Consider the following 23,648-nt stretch of genomic DNA (forward strand, 5'->3'; position numbering starts at 1 on the left):
CACCACACTCTTACGAGGTGGATCCTGTTAATCTCCTCATTTTACCAATGAGAAAACTGAGGCTTAGAGAAGTCGAATAACTTGGCCAGAGTAACACTGACAAATACAAGGGGACTACTCTTCCAGGGTCAAATCCAACTCTGCCTGATGTCAGAGCCCCTGCACTTAACTGCTCTGCTACAATAAATAAAAATTAAAAACTACATACCAGAACCGATATACCAGAGAAACAGTTACGTGCATTAGTGAGATTACTAGCTGTAGTAAATGCCCAGAATAATTCAGGAACCGTAGTTTTTCTTTCTGAAATGTTGACCCACAGGGTGCTCAGATCTAAACCTATGACCTCAGCTTAATCAGCATCACATCCACTTCCACAAAACTGCCTGACATGGAGGCGTGAAGCCAAGGTTGAGCTTGGGGGCATTAGCGTCGTCCCGTAGGACTGGCACCAATCCAGCTTCACCAAACTGGGTGGTTTGGGGTTCATTTCCTTATTGAAAAACAGAAGCAATAATACCAACACCTTAGGCTAGTTTTGTCTGTTGAAGGAGATACCATAGGCGTGTGTCTAGCAAATAGCATATGCCCATCAGGATGCTCGAAAGATCAAATTTGTTGGAGGGTACGCCTGCCCTCTTTCACTGCCTTATCTCCAGAACCTCACACAAACCTGGCACATAGTAGGTGGTCAGTTAAAGTACACGGACCCAAATCGAGTTGAAACTAATTAACGGAATTGAAGCTTACTCCACCCTAGTCTCTAGATTCTCCCTTATGTCTCAGCCCTAACAGAACTAGGGTTGTCATTGTCCCAGAGTTATTTTCGATGTTGAACAATGTGGTATTTTACTGAAACAGCACATTTCTCACATTACCTTTGTTATTTTATTCCTTCAGCTAAATGGTGATTTTTTTCTTGTTAATAATGAACAAAATTAGTGCTACCGTGAAAATTGGTGTTTTCTAACAGAGACAAGACTCATTTTCATTTATTTACAAAATGTTTCACCTGGGTTTCTCTGGGAGATGGAAACATTTTTGTTTCAACGGCCTTCAGAATCAAGGTGTTTAGTCATGACATCGTTTTGAATATAGAACTGTCATTGCTTAATGAAAGTCTTAAAATATCTGCAGAGTATGATTTTTTTGATACTGTGCTGCAAATTGTGATTTGTTCAGGCAATCGGGATTAAAATTGCACTTTGTGGAAAGCGTCGGTAACTTTCATTCACCCCCTAGAATACTAGGAAAGGAGCTGGGTTTTCTATAAATGCTCACTGTGCCACACAAGAAACCCCTCCTTCCTAGTCACCCAGACTGGAAGTTTTTTCATAGTCTTGCTCTTAAAATGACAAGCTTGGTTTTGAGAACCCCAGGTTAAGGAAAAAAATGAAAATTTCTTTGGAATGTAGGATATTTTTTTCCCATTTAAATAAGTACACTTTAAGAGTTCAAGTAACTAGAATCTGGAGGGGTTCTAATAGTTTCCATTTTATTTCGTTTTCCTGTTAACTAAAGGCTAGTTTAGTCTCTGAGTTGAAAATGTGTTGGTATACATTCCTGGGTGAAGAGCATATGGCAAAACTCATTGAATTATTCTTCACCAACAGAGGATCTTGAATCGGCAAGACTCCCATTACCAGACTTTGCTATGAGCGGCACTTAGATGGAATCAGGTAATGGAAGTCTTGCTGTCCCCAAGGGCCGTAGATTCCAGCTGCCAGGTCTCTGCGATGAAATTCTGGCCTGACAGACTAGGTTTGGGTGCAGCCTTTTGGTTTGCTTTGTCCCACCTACAACAAAATGGAAAATTAGCTCTGCGTCTTTGAAAAAAGATTCCAGAGGGTTTTCTCTCAGGGGCAAGATGAGGAGGCCAGTGGGGAGATGCCACGGAGCTGTCAAAGGCGTATAGGGGTCAATTCACTCCCAAAATGGAGCTTCTCCACTGATCTGCAAATGTACTCATGCACCAATGGTCAGCCTCTGCCCTTTCTCTATCCCCCAGCTGCCAGACGTGGCTTTGGTGACAAGTATTTGAACACACTCAGTGAGTATCTTGCCCCTTGATCAGCTCTCATCTCATCACTCTCATGGGTCTTCAGGCCAGGGGGCCATGTTCCCCTTGAAGAGCTGAACCTGCTGATTGCTGCTGCTGCCACTTCCGTCCAGGATGTGGAATATTGGATGGCTCGGCTTACCTGTGGCCAAGAGTCCATTACTCGGCAGAACTGGGTCCTAAAAGCCAAGACCCTAGGAACTCAAGCAGGAAATTGACCCCTTCCTGCCAGTTGGCTTTACAGAGGGGAGGATGGCATGAGGAAGATATGGAGCAAAGCTGGGGAGAATCAGAGCATTGTTCCTATCATTTCTTAAGTTTCCATCTCCTGTCCATGAAGGCACTCAGGAGCAAGGGATGGTGAAGAGGAAGGATGAAGGGGATATGATTCCATTTCTCCAAGGTCATAGTTGGACTCTGAACTCATCATAGAGAAGCTCTAGACAGCCTAGTCTCTTTTGACTTATAACTAAATCAGAAGACCCCAACTGTTGGCCCATAAGTTGAATGAAAACTGCAGATATGAGGTTTGATTTTTTAATTGTTCTGGTCTTTCCAGTGTTTAAAAAAATTAGAATTAGTTGCCAATGTTTAAAACTCTGATAATTTTATTTACAAGTGTATAATTTCAACTTCCCTTGAATATCTAGAAGCTGTGGCAACCCTGGGCCCTCATATGGCTATGATGGTCTAGGGCAGCGTTGTCCAGTAGGACTTTCTGTAACGAAGGAAATGTTTCATATCTGTGCTGTCCAGTATGATAGCCACTAGCCACATGTGACTCTTGAGTACTTGAAACGTGGTTAGTGCAACTGAGAAACTGATTTTTTAATTTTATTTCATTTTAATTGATTTAAATTTAAATCACCACATTTAGCTCGTGGCTACCTTATTATTGCCCAGTGTGGGTTTAGAGCTGAGTGGTGAGTACCCCATTTGCACAGGGCATGCCCTCTGCAAATCTCCATAGCTCCCACCAGGCCTGCTTTTCTGCTTGCCTTGCTCCAAACCTCTGGAGACACTTCACATTCATTAAGAAGCACAATGTTTAAACAGTGTGTTTTCTGAAGCTAAATACTTTGAAATATCTGCCACTCCCCTCACCCTCCACTCTGCCCTTTCTCTATCTTAATTTAAACATCTGGATCTTATACCCCCAAAAGACCCATTTTCATTGAAACGCAGGAGTATGATTATTAAAACCGTCTCCCACTAAAGCAAAACTCTCTCTGCGTGAATTAGTTTCTTGATCCCAATTATTCACTTCTCTCAGCCCTGCAAATGACTTCCACGAAGTCAACTGGGTAGGAAAATTGCTCCCGTGTCTAGACCCATCCCTTCGCTGTACATAAGCTGGAGATGAGGCAGCTTGTTAGGAAAGCAAGCCCATTAACCCCACAGCAGCTGAGCCAGGTATCTGCATAAAGAGAGAAAGAAAAACAGCCAACCCCACACAACTATTTTCAAATGCTGCACGGTGGGGCCTGGTTGTGACTTTCAGAGTTTGGCCAGATATCCTGTCTTTATGCAGATCTGAGTGTCCACAGTCTGAGTGTCCACAGTCCCTTTCACTGCCGTCTGGAAAACTATTGCCATTCCAGAAATGCCATTCTTGAGCCAGCACCAGCCCATTTGGAATTGGGGAGTGGAACTGTAGGCTGGAAAGACCCTGGAGGTCAACCGGTGCCACCACTTCATTTTAAGAGAAAGAAACTCCCCTAGAAAGATTAAGTGACTTGCCCTGAGCCGTGGGAAAGTTTCACCAAAGAACCAGGCCAGAAAACAGGTCTATTGACTCTACCCAATGCTCTATATTGCAGTCCACCTTTCCCCTATATTAGCAGACAGGACACAAAAATTAGTGAAGCCGGCCTCTATGCCCTGTCCATCCTGTCATCCCTTAATCTCCAGCATTTTGCCAGAGGGAACATTTTACATTCAGCATGGAGACCACATCCTCCCTTTCTAGAGTCTCATAGTCTTGCAGCCACTGCTTGGGGGATGACCACCCCAGCGCCCCAGTGGGTTGCTGTCTGGTCAGAGGGCAACCTGGAAAGAGAACAAATTGTACATCATCCATCCTGGCTACCAGTGGTGCCCAGAGGCCCAGTGAATAAGCATGGGGGTCCCCTGCCCTTTTTTTTTTTTTTTGGTGAGGAAGACTGGCCTTGAGCTAACATCTGTTGCCAATCTTCCTCTTTTTGCTGAGGAAGATTAGCCCTGAGCTAACATCCATGCCCATCTTCCTCTATTTTATGTGGGATGGCTGCCACAGCATGGCTTGATAAGCGGTGCTTCGGTCCACACCCGGGATCCAAACCTGCAAACCCTGGACCACCGAAGCAGAGCACATGAACTTAACCACTATGCCACCCAGCCGGCCCCACCTGCCCATCTTTGAGCCCAAGTAGCCCAAGGTGTAAATTGTACCCAGCTGCCTGAGAGAGTCCCTCCCTTGCAAATACCAGTGAGTAAAAGCCAGTTCTCCCTGGCATCTCAGCCCAGGAACAAAGTCGTGTGCCCTGTGCAGTTTTTTCTGCCAGCAGTTCTAAAGAGGCTCAGTTCTGAACTATACACGAGAAACAACTTATGTTTAGCCACTGAACTGATGAGTAGTGTGTGGAAACCAGACAAGAGCACTCCTGCCTGGTGGAGCACAGTTTCACCCTATAAACAGAAACTTCTTCAGGGCACTTTGTCGCCAAGTGATGATAGTAGGGAAGAAAAGCACTGAATAGTTTTCAGCCATGTAAGGTAGTTCATTTGAATAGTAGGTTCCTGGAGCATCTCTCAGCTGGTGACTGCCCTTCAGGAGATGCAGCATGGAAGGAAGGTTTTAACCACATACCACCACAATGCCATTAGAATATTTTGATTTTATATATATATGATATGTATGTTAAACATATATATGACATATATATGACATATATCATACATTTGTTAAATATATTTATTTGATTCAAATTGTTAAATTAGTCCGTTTGGTTCAAAGACTAAAAACTGGCATCTGTAAGCCAAATCCAGCCCCCGGGTATGTTGCATTTGTGTGATTTAGTTCCTTAAGGTGATTTAGTCACCAATGGTGAAACACCATCAGACTTCGTATAAAACTTCTACATGTCTGGCTTTCTCTTAAGGGAACAGCGGCAGCACCGCACCCACATTGCAGCACAGCAACCATCCTTTGTAGTGGAGCTGTGTTTACAACAGTCCCCACACAGCCCGTTTGCTTACTCAGATGTCAAGGCTTGCTCCCCTAGGCAATTGAGTTTGTGCTCCTGGATCAGCCCAGAAGGCTGTTCAGAGTGGAAATTTATTTTCATCAAAAGATGCCAAAAGCATTACCTTTCACATTTTGAAACTCATCCATCCATTCAGTAAATATTTTTTGAGTTGTCCTATGTTCCAGACACTGGGCTAGTTTCTGCCTATACAACAGGGCACAAAACAGACGTATCCTCTGTCCTCTCTTAGTGTTCACATTAGCGGGTATTTATGAACTTTCCCCATCTTCCTCTCTTACTGGCTCAAATGCAGCTGAGGTGGAAATTGTCCATTTCCCCCCCTCTCAACTGCAAATTCACCTGTCCAGTTATGTAAGTTGGAGGTCATTCTTTCATCCTCAGCCCGCTGCAGACTTCTTGGCAACTGCCTGATTTCTAAATAATGTAGTAGACAAGATTGATTGTCCAGGCTCCCAGTTTATAGAGGACGAAATAGAATTAGGAGACTGAGGCTGTCTCATTCATGTTGTCGCTTAAGGTACATTTTACAATTACGTTGGTCATTGAGAGGCAGTTGAATCATTCTGAATCACCACTAGGCAACATCTGTGATGATCTCAATGAATGAGTAAGGAGTTCTTCAGAATCCAGGGACCAAAAATACTGAGGCGTCATGAATACTCACACTACCCATATCTGATCCAGCAGTGGCAGGATTAGAAGTCATCTTTCCCTTTGGATCTTCCACTTTTTACATTTATTTTGGAAGCATATTTTTTTTTTTATTTTAACACCGAGGTTCTGCTGGGTGGAAGGAGATGAGTTGCTGCTTTTCATAATATGAATATATAATGAAGGAAGAACCAAAGACAAGCCCTTTTGTTAAGGAATCCCTATCATCAAACGCCCAAATTAGCAGATGATTGTTTTTATTTATTTCTGTAGGTTTTACATGACACCTGGAGACCATTTAAAATGTTACTTGGCGGTGAGAGCTCTGTGTTTAAAAATAACGCTCACCCGGTGCCAAATCACTTTAGAGTCGGGTACAAATATTGAGACAAAAACCCCAGCTGTTATTGCTTTGGCTGCTAATTTGAGGTGTCAAATGAGAGCTTGACTGCTATACGTCAGTGAATAAGTCCCCTTGTGAGATCATTATGTTTTCTAACAGTTGAGAGTAATGGACTAATCAGTGCAGCATCAGTTGTTTTCATTATATGCCCACACAATGGTTATGAGCTTTAATTTAAATGGTCCGCAGGGAGATCGAGGAACTCAGTACTCGGCAGCATCCAGGCTAGCCCGAGAGCACAGGTAGCGTAAGAGAGGTGGCTTCCGCCATCCCTTCTCCTCTCTCTCCCTCTGTGTCTCTCATTCCTTCGGCCCCATCTGCCCGCATAGACTTCGCCTGCTGCAAACAGGCAAAAGATGAGCTCTGCTTAAGGAGCAGATCTGTACTCTCGGTTCTTCAGAGTTTTCTTAAAAATTCCAGTCAACCAGTCCAACAGTATGGGCGGCTTTTGGCAGCACTTAGACTTGTTGGCCAAACCGTGACTTTACAAGGCTTTGAGACACCATTGCCCTCTCTTCTATGTAGTCTCTACCACAGCCCATGCTCTCAGTGCTGAGCTCTCTCTGTTCCTTGGACAAGAGGTGGGTCGGCTAATGCTGTTGCTTTGAGCAGCCTTGGCAGCGAGGCAAATACCACAGTCCCTGCCGCATAGAAGTCAGGGCTGAGTCTACCACTAACCGATATGATTTGCTTCCACTTTAGGAAGACATGGAAATTGGACAGCCAACACCTGTCAAAGACCATCCTGTAAGAGGCAGTTTTGTGTAAAGGTTAAAAATATAGGTCCTGGTGTCACACTTTCCTGGATTTGAATATTGGCTCCACAATTCTATAGCTGTGTGATCAGGGCAGGGTTCATTGATCTTTCTAGGATCCAAAGCGGAAATGACAATAGTATCTCAGAATCTGGGGGAGAATTAAATGAGATACTGTATGAAAAGTGCTCAGCCCAGTGCTGGCACATAGCAAAAACTTAATAAATAGTGTTATTGTTATTATTCTGGACATCTTTATAGGAAGATCTTGGCCAGCACACCTCAAAGCAATATCCTTTAATAGTCTGGCTCGTTAGAGGAAAGTAGCGAGTTCATGGTAGAACCTATAACATTTAGTTTAGATTTTCTCAAAGGATGCATTATTGTACATTATTCTTCCTGATTTCTGGAGTCTCCTAGAGCCTTCAGCCAAATCTGAGCAGTGCATAGCTTGGTGAGAGAGGCAAGTTCAACCTTGATTGGAGGGAAACAAAGGAGCTTCATCCAAAAATGACTCAGTCAGTGCAGTTGAGGAGAGACCCTGGGCTGGGGGAGAGGCTTGAAGATGCCTGTCTCAACTCAGTGGACCTAGTGGGCATTCAGTGTGTGTTCTCCTAGGGTCAAGTCCACAACAAGACACCATCTACACACATTCTAATGGGCCAAACCAGCCAACAGCACTTACATTCCCTGGATCTAGGAGCATGTGGAAGGGCCTGATCATCAGCAATAGGCCTTGATTCCTGGTGCCATGATGGCTGTCAATCAGTAGCCACCAAGCAAGACCAAGCAAAACCAAGCAAGCCAGTTCTGCTGTGACATGTAAGCCAGAGAGGAGAGCAGGCACCTGGATCTGAAGTGCCTTCAGTTTCATTCCTTTCTTCTTCCCTGAGCCAGCAAGAAGGAGAGGCAGAAGTAAACTCCCAACCCTTCCCCTTGAGGTCCCCATGCTGCCAGAATCCCTCTGTGCTTTTCATCCTTCATGTCAGCAGTTTAGGTATTTCCCACAGGGTCCAGCCACAGTATTTACACTCAGCTGCTCTTCAGGAAATGATTCTGCCTACTTTGATTGTGTCTGCCCCTGTGAATTCAATACAGGCCCTGTTGAAAGTAGATATATCTTTTGGGCTTAGAGTGTTGGCCATTGGACATCTACATTTGTAAGTACAAGTCAGGGCATCTCCAGGCTCACTTTGAAAAGACATCCTGTTGCCATGGCTGCTGATAACTCACCAAGAGTCTCCTTCCTAGGGACTGTTAAGGAGGGAACCACTGTATTTATCTCTACTTAAGGAGAAGTCAACCTGCCTTGAGACAGGATGAATGGGCCAGTCTGCCAAGAGGGTCTGTCTGACCTAAGGAGTCTGAATACCCATCTGTGTGGAGGGGAAAAAGAGGAGTTCCAAAAGTGCCCCCGGTTCCAAGGTTGGCATGCTGGGAGACTGGAATGGCACTTACCATGGATGCCTGTTTTTGCAATTATGTGATACATGCTCACAGATAATATTGCTGCATTAAAGCCAATTACATAGTGTTATGGACACACAACACGCATATTACACTCAGCGCCAGGAAAGCACAGAGTGATAAAGCGATGGCCTAATCAGAGGAGACAGAGGGAAATGTCAGCCTTATTAAGGTTGCCAGGATGGTGTGGCTACAGCTGGACTTAGCTCCTCCAGATCAAAGATGGCTATCTTGAGTGATGCAAGGAGAGCCACACTTGAGCACTCAGCAGAGAAGAGTGAGGAGCCAAGCTGGAGCTCTCCGCAGGTGATTACAGTCACCTCCATTGAGGGCTGTGTACTATGTCAGAACGTGGGCCTCTTCCTAAGCACACAAGAGAGCTTCAATCCCAGAGGCGGCAAAGGGGTACCTATATGCTGCCCTCCATACTTAGGTAAAGGCTCTATTCTTAGCCTTTCCCTTAGTTCAGTGGCTTTCCAACTTGAGCTTGCATGAGAATCCTCTGGAGAGTTCATTAAAACGCACAAAGCTGGGCCTACCCCAGAGGTTCTGATTCAGGAGGTCTGGGTGGGGCCTGAGAATATGCATCTCTAACAAGTTCCCAGGTGGTGCTGCAGGTCTGGGGACCACACTTTGAGAACCACTGCCCAAGTTCACGCCATGCCCAACCCAAGGTGAATTCATCTGCCCTGTCTCTTGAACAGGGCCTTCTCCTCGGCTTTGATTGCATCACAACATTGCAGGATCCAGGAGCAGTGGGACCCACCTTCCCAGGTGGGAGCCTGGGGTGGGGGCGAGAAGTGTGGATTCTAGAGTTAGACTGCCTGCTTTTCAATCTCAGCTCTACCGCTTGCTGCTTGGGCTTTCCTGCCAATGTTTTTGTTTTTAAGTTTTGAAAGCCTCTGACCTAATCCCCTCTTCTTACGGACCAGTTATACAGCTTGCCTGGCATATCGCACTTAATCACTGGCAAAGGCTGGACTAGAACTGCCTACTTCTAGAGCAGCCAGGGGTCACAAGCATTGTCTATAAAAAGCCAGTTAGTAAATATTTCAGGCTTTGCATGCCATATGGTCTCTGTCGCAACTACTCAGCCATTGTAACATGAAAGCAGCTGTAAACGATACATAAATGGATGGGTAAAACTTTATTTACAAAAATAGGCTGTGTTGGATGGAATTTGGCCTATGGGCAGTATTTTGCCAACCCTGGGACAGACCAGCAGGTGCACCATTTCCTCATGCATTCATTGTTACTGGGGAGCCCTTGTCTTACCATGGTACCCCAGTATTTAGCTGAGGAGCACAGGGAAGCACAAACTTTTCAGGGTACTTAGGTTCGATTTGTGCACTGTAGGAGAAATAGCAAGCTCACTAAATCCCCAGTGCCCTGGAAAAAAAAGTTTAATGCCCCCTTTCGAGTGCTCACAATCGAGACATAATGGGATCTGTTGGTAGAAGTAGCATTGTCCAAATATATCATTTTAATATGGAAAAATGATCCCTTTTCATTAGGCATTTATGCTCCAATTAAGACAAAACAGAAGATAGACTATACAGTATACAGGTCAAACTTAGTCTCAATGGAAATACAGTATTTATAATAGGGTAAGGGCTTTGGAAGAGAGAAATGAGAGATAGGTGGACTGTCTTTTAAATCTTGTGGGGGAAATTGCCTTGTTTCTAGTTCATACTGAAATACCCATTCAGTAGCTTGTGAAGCTAAAGAGGAGGCCAGAACAGTCCTGAAGTGTTATAGAATTAATTTGACCTTGAACTTGAGCATGAAACCTGATGGAAAATGCTGAATTGAGAGCATTTATTTGGGGAAAAACCTCTAACCTGGGTGACTTGGAGTAAAGCCTATTTTCTCAAAATATCTCCAAGGAGCAGAGCAGTGAGGGTGAAGCTAGACACTGGAACTAGCAAAACTCTTCCAGGAGATGGAGGTAAATAAGATGAGGTTGGTGAGGTCACCATAGCTTAGTCTGCACCAGCCATCCAGTGAGGGTGGGGGTGTGGGGGGGTCGTTGTCAGTCTATACCATTTATTTTTCTGCTGGTTAATTTTCAAGGAAGTTTATAGAATGAGAGGCAGCAGGAGGCTTGTGCAGTTATTTCTAGCTTTGGGTGCCAGAGTAGAGATGACAGAGAATATCCATGCTGGAGTAACAAACTTGCCCTGAAAACAGGAGGCAGTGGGTAAGTTGGGAGAAACTGTGGTGTAAAGAAAGAACAGCGAGTCCTGAATCTTCCAGGAGGTCGTCTGCTACCCTGGGTAAGTCCTTACCTCTCGTAGCCTCAAATTGCTCATCTATAAAATGCAGGGAATAATTCCAACCTCAGAGTGCTGCAAGCATCAAGTGAGATGAATGTGAAAGTGCTTGTAAACTATAAAGAACTAAAAAAACGCAAGCTACAATACTAATAGCAATAATTATGGACCACTGCCTATGCGCCAGGCAGCGTGCTAAAACGAATACTGTCAGTGCCTTGTTTCAAGGGCATGGTGGTCGACTGGATAATGCCCTCCTCCAAAGATGTCCATGCCCTCATCCCAGAAACTTATGAATGTTGCCTTATATGACACAAGGGACTTTGCAGATGTGACTAAGTTAAAGATCCTGAAATGGGGAGGTTATCCTGGCTTATCCAGTCAGCCTCTAAGTGTCATCACAAGGGTCCCCATTCGAGGGAGGCAGGATATCACCGTGAACAGTAGGAGATGTGACAATATAAGCAAGGGGTTGGAGTGATGTAAGGAAGGGGCCACAAGCCAAGGAATGTGGGTGGCCTCTATAAGCTGCAAAAGGCCACGAAATGATTTCTCCTCCTGATACCTCCAGAAGAAATGCAGTCCTGTGAACCCATTTTAGACTTTTGACCTCCAGACTATAACAGAATAATTTCATGTTGCTTTAAGCCACAAAATTTGTGGTAGTGTGTTACAGCAGCAGTAGACAACTCATGCAGGCATCCTTCCTGGAGTCAGGCTTGTTTGGGTTCAAATCCTGGTACCACCACTTGCTTCATCTGTCAAATGGAGATGATGAAAAAAAAAGTGCCTGCCTCAGAGGGTGGTTGGAGGACTTCAGTGAGACAGTACAAGTAGAGCCCTTAGCCCAGTGCCTGCCTGGCATACAATAAGCTCTCAGTTAATGTTGGCAATTATTAGTATCATCTCATTTAATCTCCAGTAAAGCTCTACGAGACTGGTGCTATTGTTATCTCCATGTTACAAAGGAGGAAACGTAATAAGATTAAGGAAACTTACTCAAGGTTGCACAGGCTGTCAGTGGCAGAGCCAGAATCTAAACCAGGTCTTTGCCTTTAAGACCCATGCTCACCGACTCTGTTCCACTGTGCTGGGGTAATGACAATGACACCTCCATCGAATGCCAGCTGTTGAGGCTGGGGCACGAGAACCAGATAGAGCACAGTGCTCCCTGCACAGGCAAAAGCCGCCAAGTCTGGAAATCAAATAAGTCCGTGTTTATTAGGGAAACAAAAACTGTAGCTGCCATGGAGACAAGCGTCCAAGAGGTTACCAACCGTCTGACATCCCTGGGCTGGCCAGCCCCACACAGCAAATCACGAAAGTCTGAATACCATGTTTAGTCATCTTGGTTCTGGAATAATTGGTATTATCGTAAATGTTTTATAGCCCTCATTACAGCTCACATTTAAATATCAGTGTAGTAATACATTAATAAGTCATCGCTACCGGACTACTGCCGGATGCAGTTACAGTCCAAGCCCTACATCTAACTGCACTGTATATTTAGCTAAATTAGGGCTGGCTGTGAACTCAACCTGATATTGAGTGGCTGGGCATGGTCAGAAGGAAGCATCTTTTCTGCAAAGCCTTCTTGTTTTTTGCCTTTGAGAGATGAAGAGGGACAGATTTTTGCCTGGTTGTGAGTCAGCAACCCTAACTAGATATCCCCCAAAGTGTGGAGCTTTGAACTCTGGGATGGATAGGAGAGGAAATGAACGCATCATTTCTGCCCCAGAGGCATTCCTCATCTGATGGAGAAGGGGTGGGGGCACATAGTTCTCACTCCCAGGGAGCTCCCTGCCAAGGCAGGAGACCCTGGTCTGATGAAAGTGACAGATTCTTCAGCCCTGTCTGATGAGATATTCCAAACCCTTCCTGGGTAGATGGAGATAGCATGGATTAACCCTCACACACACTCATAGAAAAGATAAGCCACACGAAACAAAACAGCTACGGAAGTTCAACTCCATAAAATGCCAAGTGTCTGTGCTGGTACATTAGTAAAGTTACAGAGTTAGCAGAAGCAGACAATGTAAATTTGGTCTGTTCATTCCTCTTTACCATACTATATGCCTAAAATAGTGCCAGACACATGGTAGGTGCACAGTAAATTTGGGAGGGAGGGAGGACAAAGTGTTAGGTTCTGTGCCTTTGTGTAAACAGATTTCCTCCTGGCCTTGTTAGCCAAACAAATGCCAAGTAGCCCAGAGGGAATTGAGGAATAGCCTGGGGCGAGGGGGATGTGAGCACTGGAATCCTGCTGTGAACTAGGGGTGTAAGGGGCTGGAGAAGGAATCTGTGCAGGGCTCCTTGGGTGGGGTGGGCTGGGTATGGGGGCCACTATGTGCTGGACAAAGCTCTGTTTCTGTTTCCGTGGAGTTTAGGGTAGGAGGAAGAGGAATGACCAGGACAGGACTAGATTTGCTCCACCAATGTCAATAAAATGGTAGACTTCATTTACTGAGCACATACTAGGTACTAAGTCTCTGACCAGCCTATGAAGTAGGTACCGTTACCTGCCTCCTTTCACCAATGAAGAACCTGTAGATAAAAGACATTGATAACTTGCCCAAGACCACATAACTGGGGAAAATAAAACTCAATTTGAACCATGTGTGGACCAGGTCATGGGGCTAGAGTAATGCAGGAGACAAACAATGGTGCTGGCCTTGCAGGGCTTACTATTTAGAGGGCATTTTAAGAGGAAGATAACGTGTTTACCAAGAGCCAAGGGCAAAAGAAATCTGCTTAACCAATGAAGCTTTTCAAAGAAAGTCTCCTTCCTGGGCCAATGGGGGCCCGTGAGAAGGTACGAGGAGTTGGGCTGATGAGAAGGGGATATCTGGGACGAGCACAGGAGAAGAGAGAGCACAGGAGCAAGTGGCCGCCAGGGAGGATTATACCAAGGGCTAGATCCACCTCTTGCTCTTTGGGATGCAGAGTGGGGCAGGTGTGGGCTCAGAGAGCTGAGAACTAGGCCTGGGCCTTCGTGTATATTGTTGCCCCTCCATTTGGGTAGTCGTTGAACTAACTGACCCGAAAAGGCCCTCCTGCGACATAACTTCTGCAGATGGCCTCTCTGTCTGTTATGCTTTCCCTGGATGTCGCTTTTGCCCCAGGACCTTACACTGGTCTTCCATAAGTCGTCCCTCTAGAAAGGTAGGCCCAGGGCTGTCCTTTCCTACAGCCTGATTTCATTCTTCAGCAGCCTTATTTCATTCTGGTTCACTTATGGAGCCCACGTCTCTCTCTTTCCTATTCCCTGTGTGAAGATACCAGTCAACGCTAACGTTGCACTGTAGGAGTTCCCATCCATGGTCATGGAGATGCACAAGGAGGAGGACTTAACCCCTGTCCTCACAGAGCTCACACACTCTCTTGAGATAAGATGTGCTTGAAGAGTCAGAAGATGGCTGGAAGATCCTCACCGAATAACCTCTGCACATAGCATTCTGTGTGGGGCAGTATGTGCAGTGAGCAGACCAAGGAGTTTGGAGCAAGTTGGTGCTGGGTTCAAATCCCATCTCCAGAGCTTAGCAGCTATGGGTCCTTGGAAAAGCTATTTTACTTCTCTGTAGCTCAGCCTCCTCGTTTGTAACACGAGAATAATACCTACCCTGTAGGGTTGTGTGTTACCAAACAATGACCTATATCTGTTTCATTTTCTCTAAAATGAGGACAATGATACGTAACTGGCATTATAGTTGTGAGAATTAGAAATACTGTAGTGAAGCACTCAGCTCATAGTAGGCTTTCAGGAAGCGATATTATTACTCCAGGTGGGTAGATAAGTACTGAGAGGGCAGCAGAGGGGAGGAGGGATCCATCTGAGAAAAGGAGTCAGGGATGCTCTTATCATCTGGAAATCCCTCCACTTGTCTCCAGCTGCTCCACCGACTGACATGTGGTCCCTCCTGCAGTCACATCCACCCCTCCCCCCACCTTCCATGAGCATCTTGGTGCCCCTCCAAGTCTGCTTCCTTGTTGACTCTTTCCCTTTTTCCTCTCTCTCCGCAGCACCCTCAACAACAACAACATTAGCCGCATCCTGGTCACCAGCTTCAACCACATGCCGAAGATTCGAACTCTGTGAGTAAAGGTCCCTGCTTCACCCTCCACCTGCTCCATCCTTATGCAGCCTAAAGTGCAGCATTCGAAGCTGCTTGTAAAACCTGCCAGTGCTGTGACTTCGCAGATGCTTCCTGTGTCCAGAGGCCTCCTCCTCCTGCTATTAACTAAGGGGTGTGTTTGTGAACAAGGGCAGATCGGGGGAGAAGGTCACATTGCCATCCATGGTGCTGAACCACCATTCTGCAGGCGGATTCATTTCTCTTCACCTTGAGAGTCTTCCTGGACTATGGAAATCTTCTTTGTGTTTTCCATCTCGATGGAAAAGTTTATTAGTGTTATGTTGTCACGGAACATAACTGGGATTCATAACAGAACTGGGACGTAATGATTCACCATTTCCTTAGCTAATGTCATGTACCTTTGGCAGTTCTATCATATTACCCTTGGTTACAATTGTTTTCCCCTCTAGGAACAGTAGAGGAGAGGGAGTCTTAGTCCCTCCTTATCCTCATCCTCCCAGCCCCCACCCACCACACTCCCCTGCTCACCTGCTCCCTGAATGATATTCTGATATAAGAATGCAGTAACTTGGTTCTTTATCTTTAATGTGTTGGGTGGGCTCAAGCCTTCCAGTCTGTGTACTCAGGAAGCATACTGAGAGAGGTTCCCTTGCCTTTATTAGCTGGGGAGTTCCCCTCTACGCTCAGCCAGAAACCCTTCTGTAAATTTCTCTGCAAATGGACTCTGTTGGCCTTTCCAAAGAGGTTCATACTTGATGCTTTTCTTATGTTGATGGAGCCTCTATGGTATTTACATCACAGTAGTAGAGGAGAGTCAGCTCCCAAGAGTAAAGTGCCCGGCAAGTAGTAGACAATAAATGATATTGATGGTTATACTATTATTATTATCACACCACTTACCCAGAAATCTGGACTGAAAATCTCAGCAACCAGCATATCTGTGGCCCTTGAGCAATGTGGAATCCACAGAGATTTGAAAATCCTTAGAGCAGTGGTTCCCAAAGTGAGGTCCCTAGACCAGCAGTGTCAGCACCACCTGGAACTTGTTAGAAAAGCAGTATTTCAGGCCCCACCCCAGACCCATGGAATCAGATCTCAGGGGTTGGGGCCAGCCACCCGCTTTTAACACGCCCTCCAGGTGATTTTGATACTCACAAGGTTTGAGAATCCCTTCATTAGCGAGAAAGCAACCTTATCTCTGGTGAGAATGAAGCAAAGACCAACCAATGAGGCAATTTATAAGGAAATGATACGGAGCACCCTGAGAAGGACACGGAGTTGGGAGTCAGGTGGACCTGAGCTCTGCCACTTACTCCGGGCAAGTTTCTTCATCTCTCTGTGCTTCACGGACAGTGAATTAATAAATGCTTGACTCAAAGTTGTGAGAATGAAATGCGCTAACATGTAAAGTGTCTGGTCATGGCGCACACTCAGCAAATACTACTTATTCTAAAGGAGAAGAATAATCCAAGCCCAGCTTCCATCATTGTTCCCCACTTCCTCCTTGATCCCTCCTGTGATAACATAATTCAGCCAAGAAAATCCATCCTTTTCCCTCCTTTTTAAAATAGGATGATGCAGTAATGGAGTTTTAAGGGGAAACCATTGGGTCTTCAAAGTTCTCAGCAAACCATGAATGGGTTGGAGAAGAGTGTGGCCCCGGGCTGCTGGCCAAGAAGCCGCAAGCGAGCCTCAGGGTGCTGGGCCTGCATCTCCCCCGATGAGTGGGTGTTAGAGAAGAAATATGGCTCTCACCTGCAGAAACCAGCAGTTCAGCTCCTGTGGGCTGCTGCTCTGTGATTTCTGCTCTCCCTCTTGCTATTCTCAGTTTAGGAGCAGCAGTAAGGGAAGCTGGGCTGGGTCCACGGGAGCTAGGTCTGGATCTTGGGTGCTTTGTTTGGATGTATGGTGGGGGGGAAGAGGATGGGAGAGACTTCTCTCTTTGTTTCTGTTGTCATTCTTCCCCGTGGTCCTGAACACTCATCTGATGAGTTCAGATCAATCAATCAATCTCGTCTGTTCTCTTTGCTCCCTGCCTGCTGCCATTTTCTCTTTAGTTTAATTTCAGAGATGGCTCTGTATAGAACTCCCTGGAGACTTGAGCTGACTAATCCCCCTTCACTGTAATTAAAGTGGGGGGGGGGTGCAGAGACTGGTGGTGGAAAAGGGGGGAAGAAGAGAGAGGAAGGAAGTCATAAATGGGATTTCTAAAGGAAAGCTTTTATATTGAATTCAGAAAGCCACATTTTATAGAAAATGAACACTGACCCTCTCTAAAAGGATTTATTGGAAATTTAATTTAGCATCTGTGGCTAAAAGGCATCTTTTACAAATTGGCATTTGTATTCATTCACCTTATCTTTTGTAAAGGTGGTTTTGCCAACGTGGAATATGGTGTTTTCATCAGCAAAAGATTGCAGGAACCACCCAGTCACCTTGATGCTTTGGTGTCTAAGTAAGAAATGATCGCATTGTACAGGCAGGGCCGTAGGTTTGAAGTCTGGAGCTAGTCTCCCACAATAATAATAATAGCAAACATTTCTTCAGCAGTTTACTAGGTACCAGGCCTTGTGCTAAGTACTTGTCATGAATCATTTCAATCCTCACAACAGCTCTAGGGCACCATTAATATCCCCATTTTACAGATGATAACACTGAGGTCCAGAGTTAAATCACTGCCCAAAGTCAAAGTCAGAAAGCACAGAGCCAATGTCAGATTCAGGCAATTTGACATCAGAGCCTCATACCATTCCGCAGAAGCAAGGGCAGAAGGGCATGTTCCAGGTCAGCAAAGGAAGGAAAGACCGGAGCCTCCGCATGGCCACAGGGCCACTGGAGGCCACCTCCCCTATGTCATTGCCACTCCAACTCACCAAAAGTAGTGAGAGTAATTAAAATAATTTCCCTTTCCACTCAAGAGGATTAGAAATACTCCTGGCAGTGTCCAGGCTCAAGTTTCATGGTCATCGTGATTGTTTTTCTTTCAGCATTAGTATTTGGGATGATACTGGTCCATTTGATCCCCCAAACATGATAGGAAAGGCAGCTTGAAAGCATCTGCCCAGCTCTACTCTCCCAGCATTTCTGGAGGGTAAAATTCCAAGAGGGAGATCTGAGCCCGTCCCCTGCCCTGGGCTTTTGACAAGAGGCTTCCAAGGAAGTTTTGGTCACCTGTTTTCCATGGTCCCACTTGGGAGGGGAGAAATGCCTACAAAATGAACAAAAGAACAGGGACCATCCAGAGCAAGGTTAGGAAGAGAGGTAGCTTGGGGCTGGCCAGTGGGGACGAGGAAGAACCAGCCTAATATAATCTTCCCAAAGGGAAACCTCTGATTTTGATTATCCCAGAAATTAATCAGCTCGGTAAGGATCTGGCTTACCTAAACCTCATTTTTGTTGTTCCATTGATCTCTTACCCCTGATTGAAACTGACGGGAATTTGTTCACATTGATCCACCTCGTGGGCCCACGCTCCTTGAATCCCTGTCTCCTCAGCTTACATACCTCACTGCCAGAGAGGAAAACTGCCTTTCCTGATAAAAGCCAAACTCTCATTAAAAGGCAGTGATTCTCCTGGCACTCAGAAGAACTCTAGCACCTCAGCCTGTGCATGCCACTGCAGCCTGCCTCTGCTCCGCCCTGTCACCAAGACCTGACCCACTGTTGCCATTTTCCTAGGCACCTTTTTTACCCGGTGGTGTGTTCCTGGCCATGGAATCCTCTGTCTCTCTCTCTCTGTCTGTCCCTCTGTCTCTCTCGACAGCTCTCTGATGGGTCAGGAGACAGATCATTTTCACTCATGCTGCAATTTCCCAAGAAGGCCCAAAGTGAAAAAGGAATTCCCTCCTCTCCTTCATGCTATGTAGGAAAGAGTAACCAGCTACAAGTCCACCACCGGGCCCCCTCTCTGTCCTTGGCGCAAAGTGCTCATCTTTGTTGAATCAACAGAGGCCTCGCTTTCCGTCTGAGAACTGAGGTCCTTCCACTCAGCTTAGGATTCTGTCTCCCCTACCCCTTCCCACTTGGCACACCTCTTTCTGGAGCGCCAGGCTAAGAGAAGGCCGTGCTTGCTTCTGAGCTTTGAAACTCAAAGGGGAGAATTGCTTCGGGCCCTTTACAGGCACAGTATCTTGGGCCTAGGGGCCTATGAAAATGTGTTAGGCCTTAAAGCATAGGCTCTGAAATACAAAAAGAATGTTACAACATCAAAATTAATCATTTTTAAACAAAATCATAAAAACCTTTTAAATTTTTTTTCAGCAGAAAAAATGACATTCTATGTGGGATATGGCTTCATTTAGTCAGTCTGATATGATGGGATCTGGGACCCCCTGAGGCCACCAAGATCCCCAGTGGCCCTGGCCTGCCAGAGGTTTGCGCCCATGCAGTGGGCTCTGCAGAGAAGCTCTGCTGGCATGCTAGCTACACTTGGCCGATGTGCAGCAATGTTGACCTGACATTAAGTGGAGTGTGGTCAAGAGCCCTTCAGCTCTCTCCATTTCAGGCATGGAGGTAGCCCAAGCCACGGCTTCGGGCTGCCACTCAGTATTAGCTGGCTTGACACAGAGTACTTGAAAGTCCCAAGACACCGCTGGCTGATTAGCATGTCCAGGACCGGGCATTTGAAATTTGCATCAGAAAGCCAAATGTATGATAAGCTGATGTGACTAAAACTCACCTACCACCACTTCTGATGACCTAGAGTTGTAGTGAAGGTGGAAATTGCAAACCCCGATAGAGAAACCTTGGGGAAGAACCTTTAGAAGCCCCTGGATATCCTTAGTCTGCCCCCCAGTTAGTGCACAAGAAATTCAAGTCGTTAAACCAGATGGGATTCCCCTCAGAAGTGGAACCTGCAGATCCCTCTAGGGAATCTTATTCACTCAAGGGCAGGAAATCAATCTGGTATCACAGCTACCGGAGGGAGAAAGCCAACAAGTCCTGGAACTGGTTAGGAAGTCTTTTCAGAGGCACTTGACCCAGGCGGAATAGCATATACACCAGGTGGAACTGAACTTGAGATGGAGATGACAGACACTGCGGAGAGCTGGCTGTGGATTGCAGGAGTCTAGAATGGACAAGACCTTATTTAAACAGGAGGATGGAGAGAAGGTGCATCCTTCAAAAAGCATCCTTCTCTCCCTGCCTTGCTCACCCTGGTGAGTGCACACAGTGGTATTGGTTTTAGGCTCACCAGCATTACATGCAGGGGGTTCACTAAAGGGACTCTTAGGGAGACGATGAAAGAGTCAGAGCAACAGCAGATCTCACCCACCCCGTCACCACAGATGGGGGCGTTGAGACTGAGAAGCTATTTTGTGCCACCTGTAACTCATACTAGATAAAGGACTGAAATTTGCACAAGTCACGCCTTTGGAAGTTTGACTCAAATCAGGACTGTCACTATAATAATGTCATTCTCCTTCTCCTATGTGCTGAGCTTTCTTAAGTAGGAAAAGAAAGGGTAGAATTACTATTAAGAAATGGAGAATTGCTCAGACCTTGGAGGCATCCGTTGGATGTGGCTGCATGTGAAGATAACTGCCATCTGTGGCTGGGCAGTAAACGGAGTGAGGCTCTTGCGGTAGTGCAGAGGAAAATGCTCCCTGGGCTCCTGGGGATCCTCATGCTGGGCAAAAGGGCACAGAGGTTTGGCTCACTCTGTTCAGCCAATGGTGGCCTCCCCACTTCACGCTGTGACAGTGTCTTCCTCTGTCCCTTCCTCTCCCAGGCGCCTTCACTCCAACAACCTGTACTGTGACTGCCACCTGGCCTGGCTTTCGGATTGGCTGCGACAGCGGCGGACAATTGGCCAGTTCACACTCTGCATGGCTCCTGTGCACCTGAGGGGCTTCAACGTGGCGGACGTGCAGAAGAAGGAGTACGTGTGCCCAGGTGAGCTGCCCCACCACTCCCCTGTCCGGTACTGTGACTCGCCCACCCGTGAGCTCTCCCTGGCGTCACCCTGGCCTTGAATACACACCTCAGTCCAGAGCTTGGTGTGGAACCCCCTAGGTTACCACAGCACTCTACAGTCGCTTAAAGAACACTGGAGTGCCTCGAGGGCTTCCAAAAAAGAAGCTCTTGTCATCTGGTAAAGGAAAATGCTGAAGGAACTCATGGGTCACTTTCTGTTAAGTCTCCTAGTCCCGTGATGCTAAGAAACCTAACATTTGTCAGGTACTTTAGCATTTGCTAAACACGTTCCTGTCATCCAGTTGCTCATAGAAATTGGGAGACAGGATAGTGGAGGCTGTGGAGTCAGCCTGCCCGGCTGGACATCCTAGCTCTTCCCCTTACTAGTGTGTGACTTGGGCAAGTTACCGCGTGCCTGCAAAATGGAAATAATAATAGTACATAACTCAGGGATGGGTGGGAGAATGAAATGAAATAATGCATATAAACACAGCATAATACACAGCACTTGGTAAGAACTAATAAGTGGAGCTTAATTATCATAAGTTTAGTGGGCCCACAGAATGTGCTGAGCGCACGTAAGTGCTTGATCTGTGGGTAACTGATGTGTAATAGAAGCACAGACTGCCCACGTAGTACAGAAAACAGGACTGTGCACAGACATAACTGAGGGCAGCTCACATCTCTGGGGATGGGAGAAGGCTGAGTGACTGAGAAAAATCTTCCCAGAGGATGTCCCTTTTGCCCCAGGACCTAAATTTTTGTTTGCTTGTTTAACTTTTCATTGACATCCTCCACTCCGACCAACTCTTCCCTTTCCTGGTAACAAAGAAGTGGAGCTAATCTCTTGATTTCCTTAAAAAAAGAAAGTATTCGGTTGAGGAGTTTCTTAAAGAGGCGTTCCTGATATCCAGGAACCCAGTCCTGGAACTGGGACCCAGTGGCCTCTACAGCTGTCGGCATGCAGGAGGGAAGGACAACAGGGAGCTTAGCCCCATCGGAGGATGCACTTCTCACCTTTCTAAACTGTGCCCGTTTCGGTATTGAAGGTATATTGAGCCAACATGTGCTATGGGGCCCCGGTACGGCCAGGAGTGAGAGTGTCCCTATTCTGCTCTCAGGCTGCATTTGCAATATATAAGAATTTTTCTTGAATTCATCTCGCTCTCTGCTTCTTTCTCCTGTCGTGTTGCTACTTCATCAAGTTACTTGTTATCCAAAAACATTTTAACGTGTCTCAGAGCAGTACCTCAATAATTTCCTGCAGACGCCCACTTTGAAATCACTTCCCATCAAATGTATAAAATGAAACCGTTTATCACGCAGGCACCAAACTCAAATATAGTGACTGTAATTACAGTAATTATTAGGCAAAGGGTACAATATAGGCATAAGTGCCAGTGAAAGAAATAATTATAGAGTGCAGGAGTCATCCAAGAGCTAGTGAGAAAAACTAATTAGAGAGAATGTTACAACACATCATTATAGGTGGGTGCCAAGTTTAATGCTACGCATGAACACGATACCACTTCATCATGACAGCACTTTCCCATCAAAGCAGGGGCGAGACATTGCTTACCCAACAGCAGTCAGGATCCAAAACCCAGGGGAGAAAGGCTGACCCTCCCAGGTCCTGGAAATGCTAGTGCCCCAAATTTCCCTCGTTTGAAACAGCTGGATCTCGCAGGCAGATTAATAGTTACATGGGAGCATCGCAATCACTTCTCATTTATGGCCATTAAGTCCATTGCTTGTGATGGTCCCTGTACCTTCTTAACACAAAGCCAGGTGTCTTTTGAGGACATGAGAATTTACTCCACAGACTTCAGACATGAATATGCTATTAATCTCCCCCCTCCCGCCAGTAGTATGAATTTAGGGAAACGGCATATTGGGACCCCTGTGCGTGAGAGATTCTTTAAATGCTTCACCAGGCCCTCGTGGGTTAATAAATAGAATGCTGTGCAGGCTTACTTTCTGGAAAGGTCTAAGTCAGATATAATGGTCTGGGGGAACTGGTGAATGAACCACCAGCATCATTAGTGGGGTGCAGGAGGAGCACCCCCTCCAAAAAGTACTACCTCTTTAATAATTGTTAAAGGTAGCCTATGAGGCTTTGATATAAGGATGCCAGAGGAAGCAGCGTGGAGCAATACACAGTCTGTGCACATGCCGAGGTCAAAGAGAAGGGCAGTTTCCATGTACTGACCGTCCGACGCTCATGCCCACCACCGAGGGTGCAGGCCCCGCACCCGGCAGAGCCCAGCAAGGCAGGTGAAGGAGACAGTTTTATATGGACCTGATTGCGGTTGTTTTAAGCTGCAAAGCCACCAATGCTCCTCGTTCACACTATTCCCCCAATAACTCACAGGAGGAGGACTTCAGTCAAGAAAGGAGGGGCAAGAACATCTCTAAGAAATGGAAGTTTGTCTGCTCAGGAGACAGAGAGGCACAGGGCACCAATTAAGCCATCCCTGTGCGTGGCTTCATCACCAGTGGCCCCTGTCAAGGCAGCATCAGAAACCACTCTGGGCCTTTAAACGGTATCGAAAAAGTCACCAGACACATGACTCCAGAGGCGGGAAAGAGCTTTATCTCACCCAGCCTGTGAGGGCCCTGCCTGCCCGTGTCCCTGATATCTCCGTTTGAATTACATCCAGCTGTCTGGAGCCCAGCGCTTCTCCCCAGAAGCTCTGCTTCGGGCTCCTTATCACTCCAGCTAACCCAGGAATTTGCTAGCGGCGCACTTTGGCAAAATTCATCTCCTCTGTCAACTGTACCC

At 46.2% G+C, this 23,648-nt stretch overlaps 1 protein-coding gene across 1 annotated transcript in view; it reads left to right on the top strand.

Moving 5' to 3' along the window:
* Positions 1-23,648, top strand: part of SLIT3 (slit guidance ligand 3) — a 602,543-nt gene that overhangs the window by 438,119 nt on the left and 140,776 nt on the right. The window contains exons 7-8 of the mRNA XM_014786114.2: positions 14,877-14,948; positions 20,682-20,845. Coding sequence (XP_014641600.2) covers positions 14,877-14,948; positions 20,682-20,845 — 236 coding nt within the window. The remainder of the gene's footprint in view (positions 1-14,876; positions 14,949-20,681; positions 20,846-23,648) is intronic.

Source organism: Ceratotherium simum, chromosome 4 (genome assembly GCF_057802395.1).
Source record: "Ceratotherium simum simum isolate JZ-2026a chromosome 4, ASM5780239v1, whole genome shotgun sequence".
Classification (NCBI taxonomy): domain Eukaryota; kingdom Metazoa; phylum Chordata; class Mammalia; order Perissodactyla; family Rhinocerotidae; genus Ceratotherium; species Ceratotherium simum.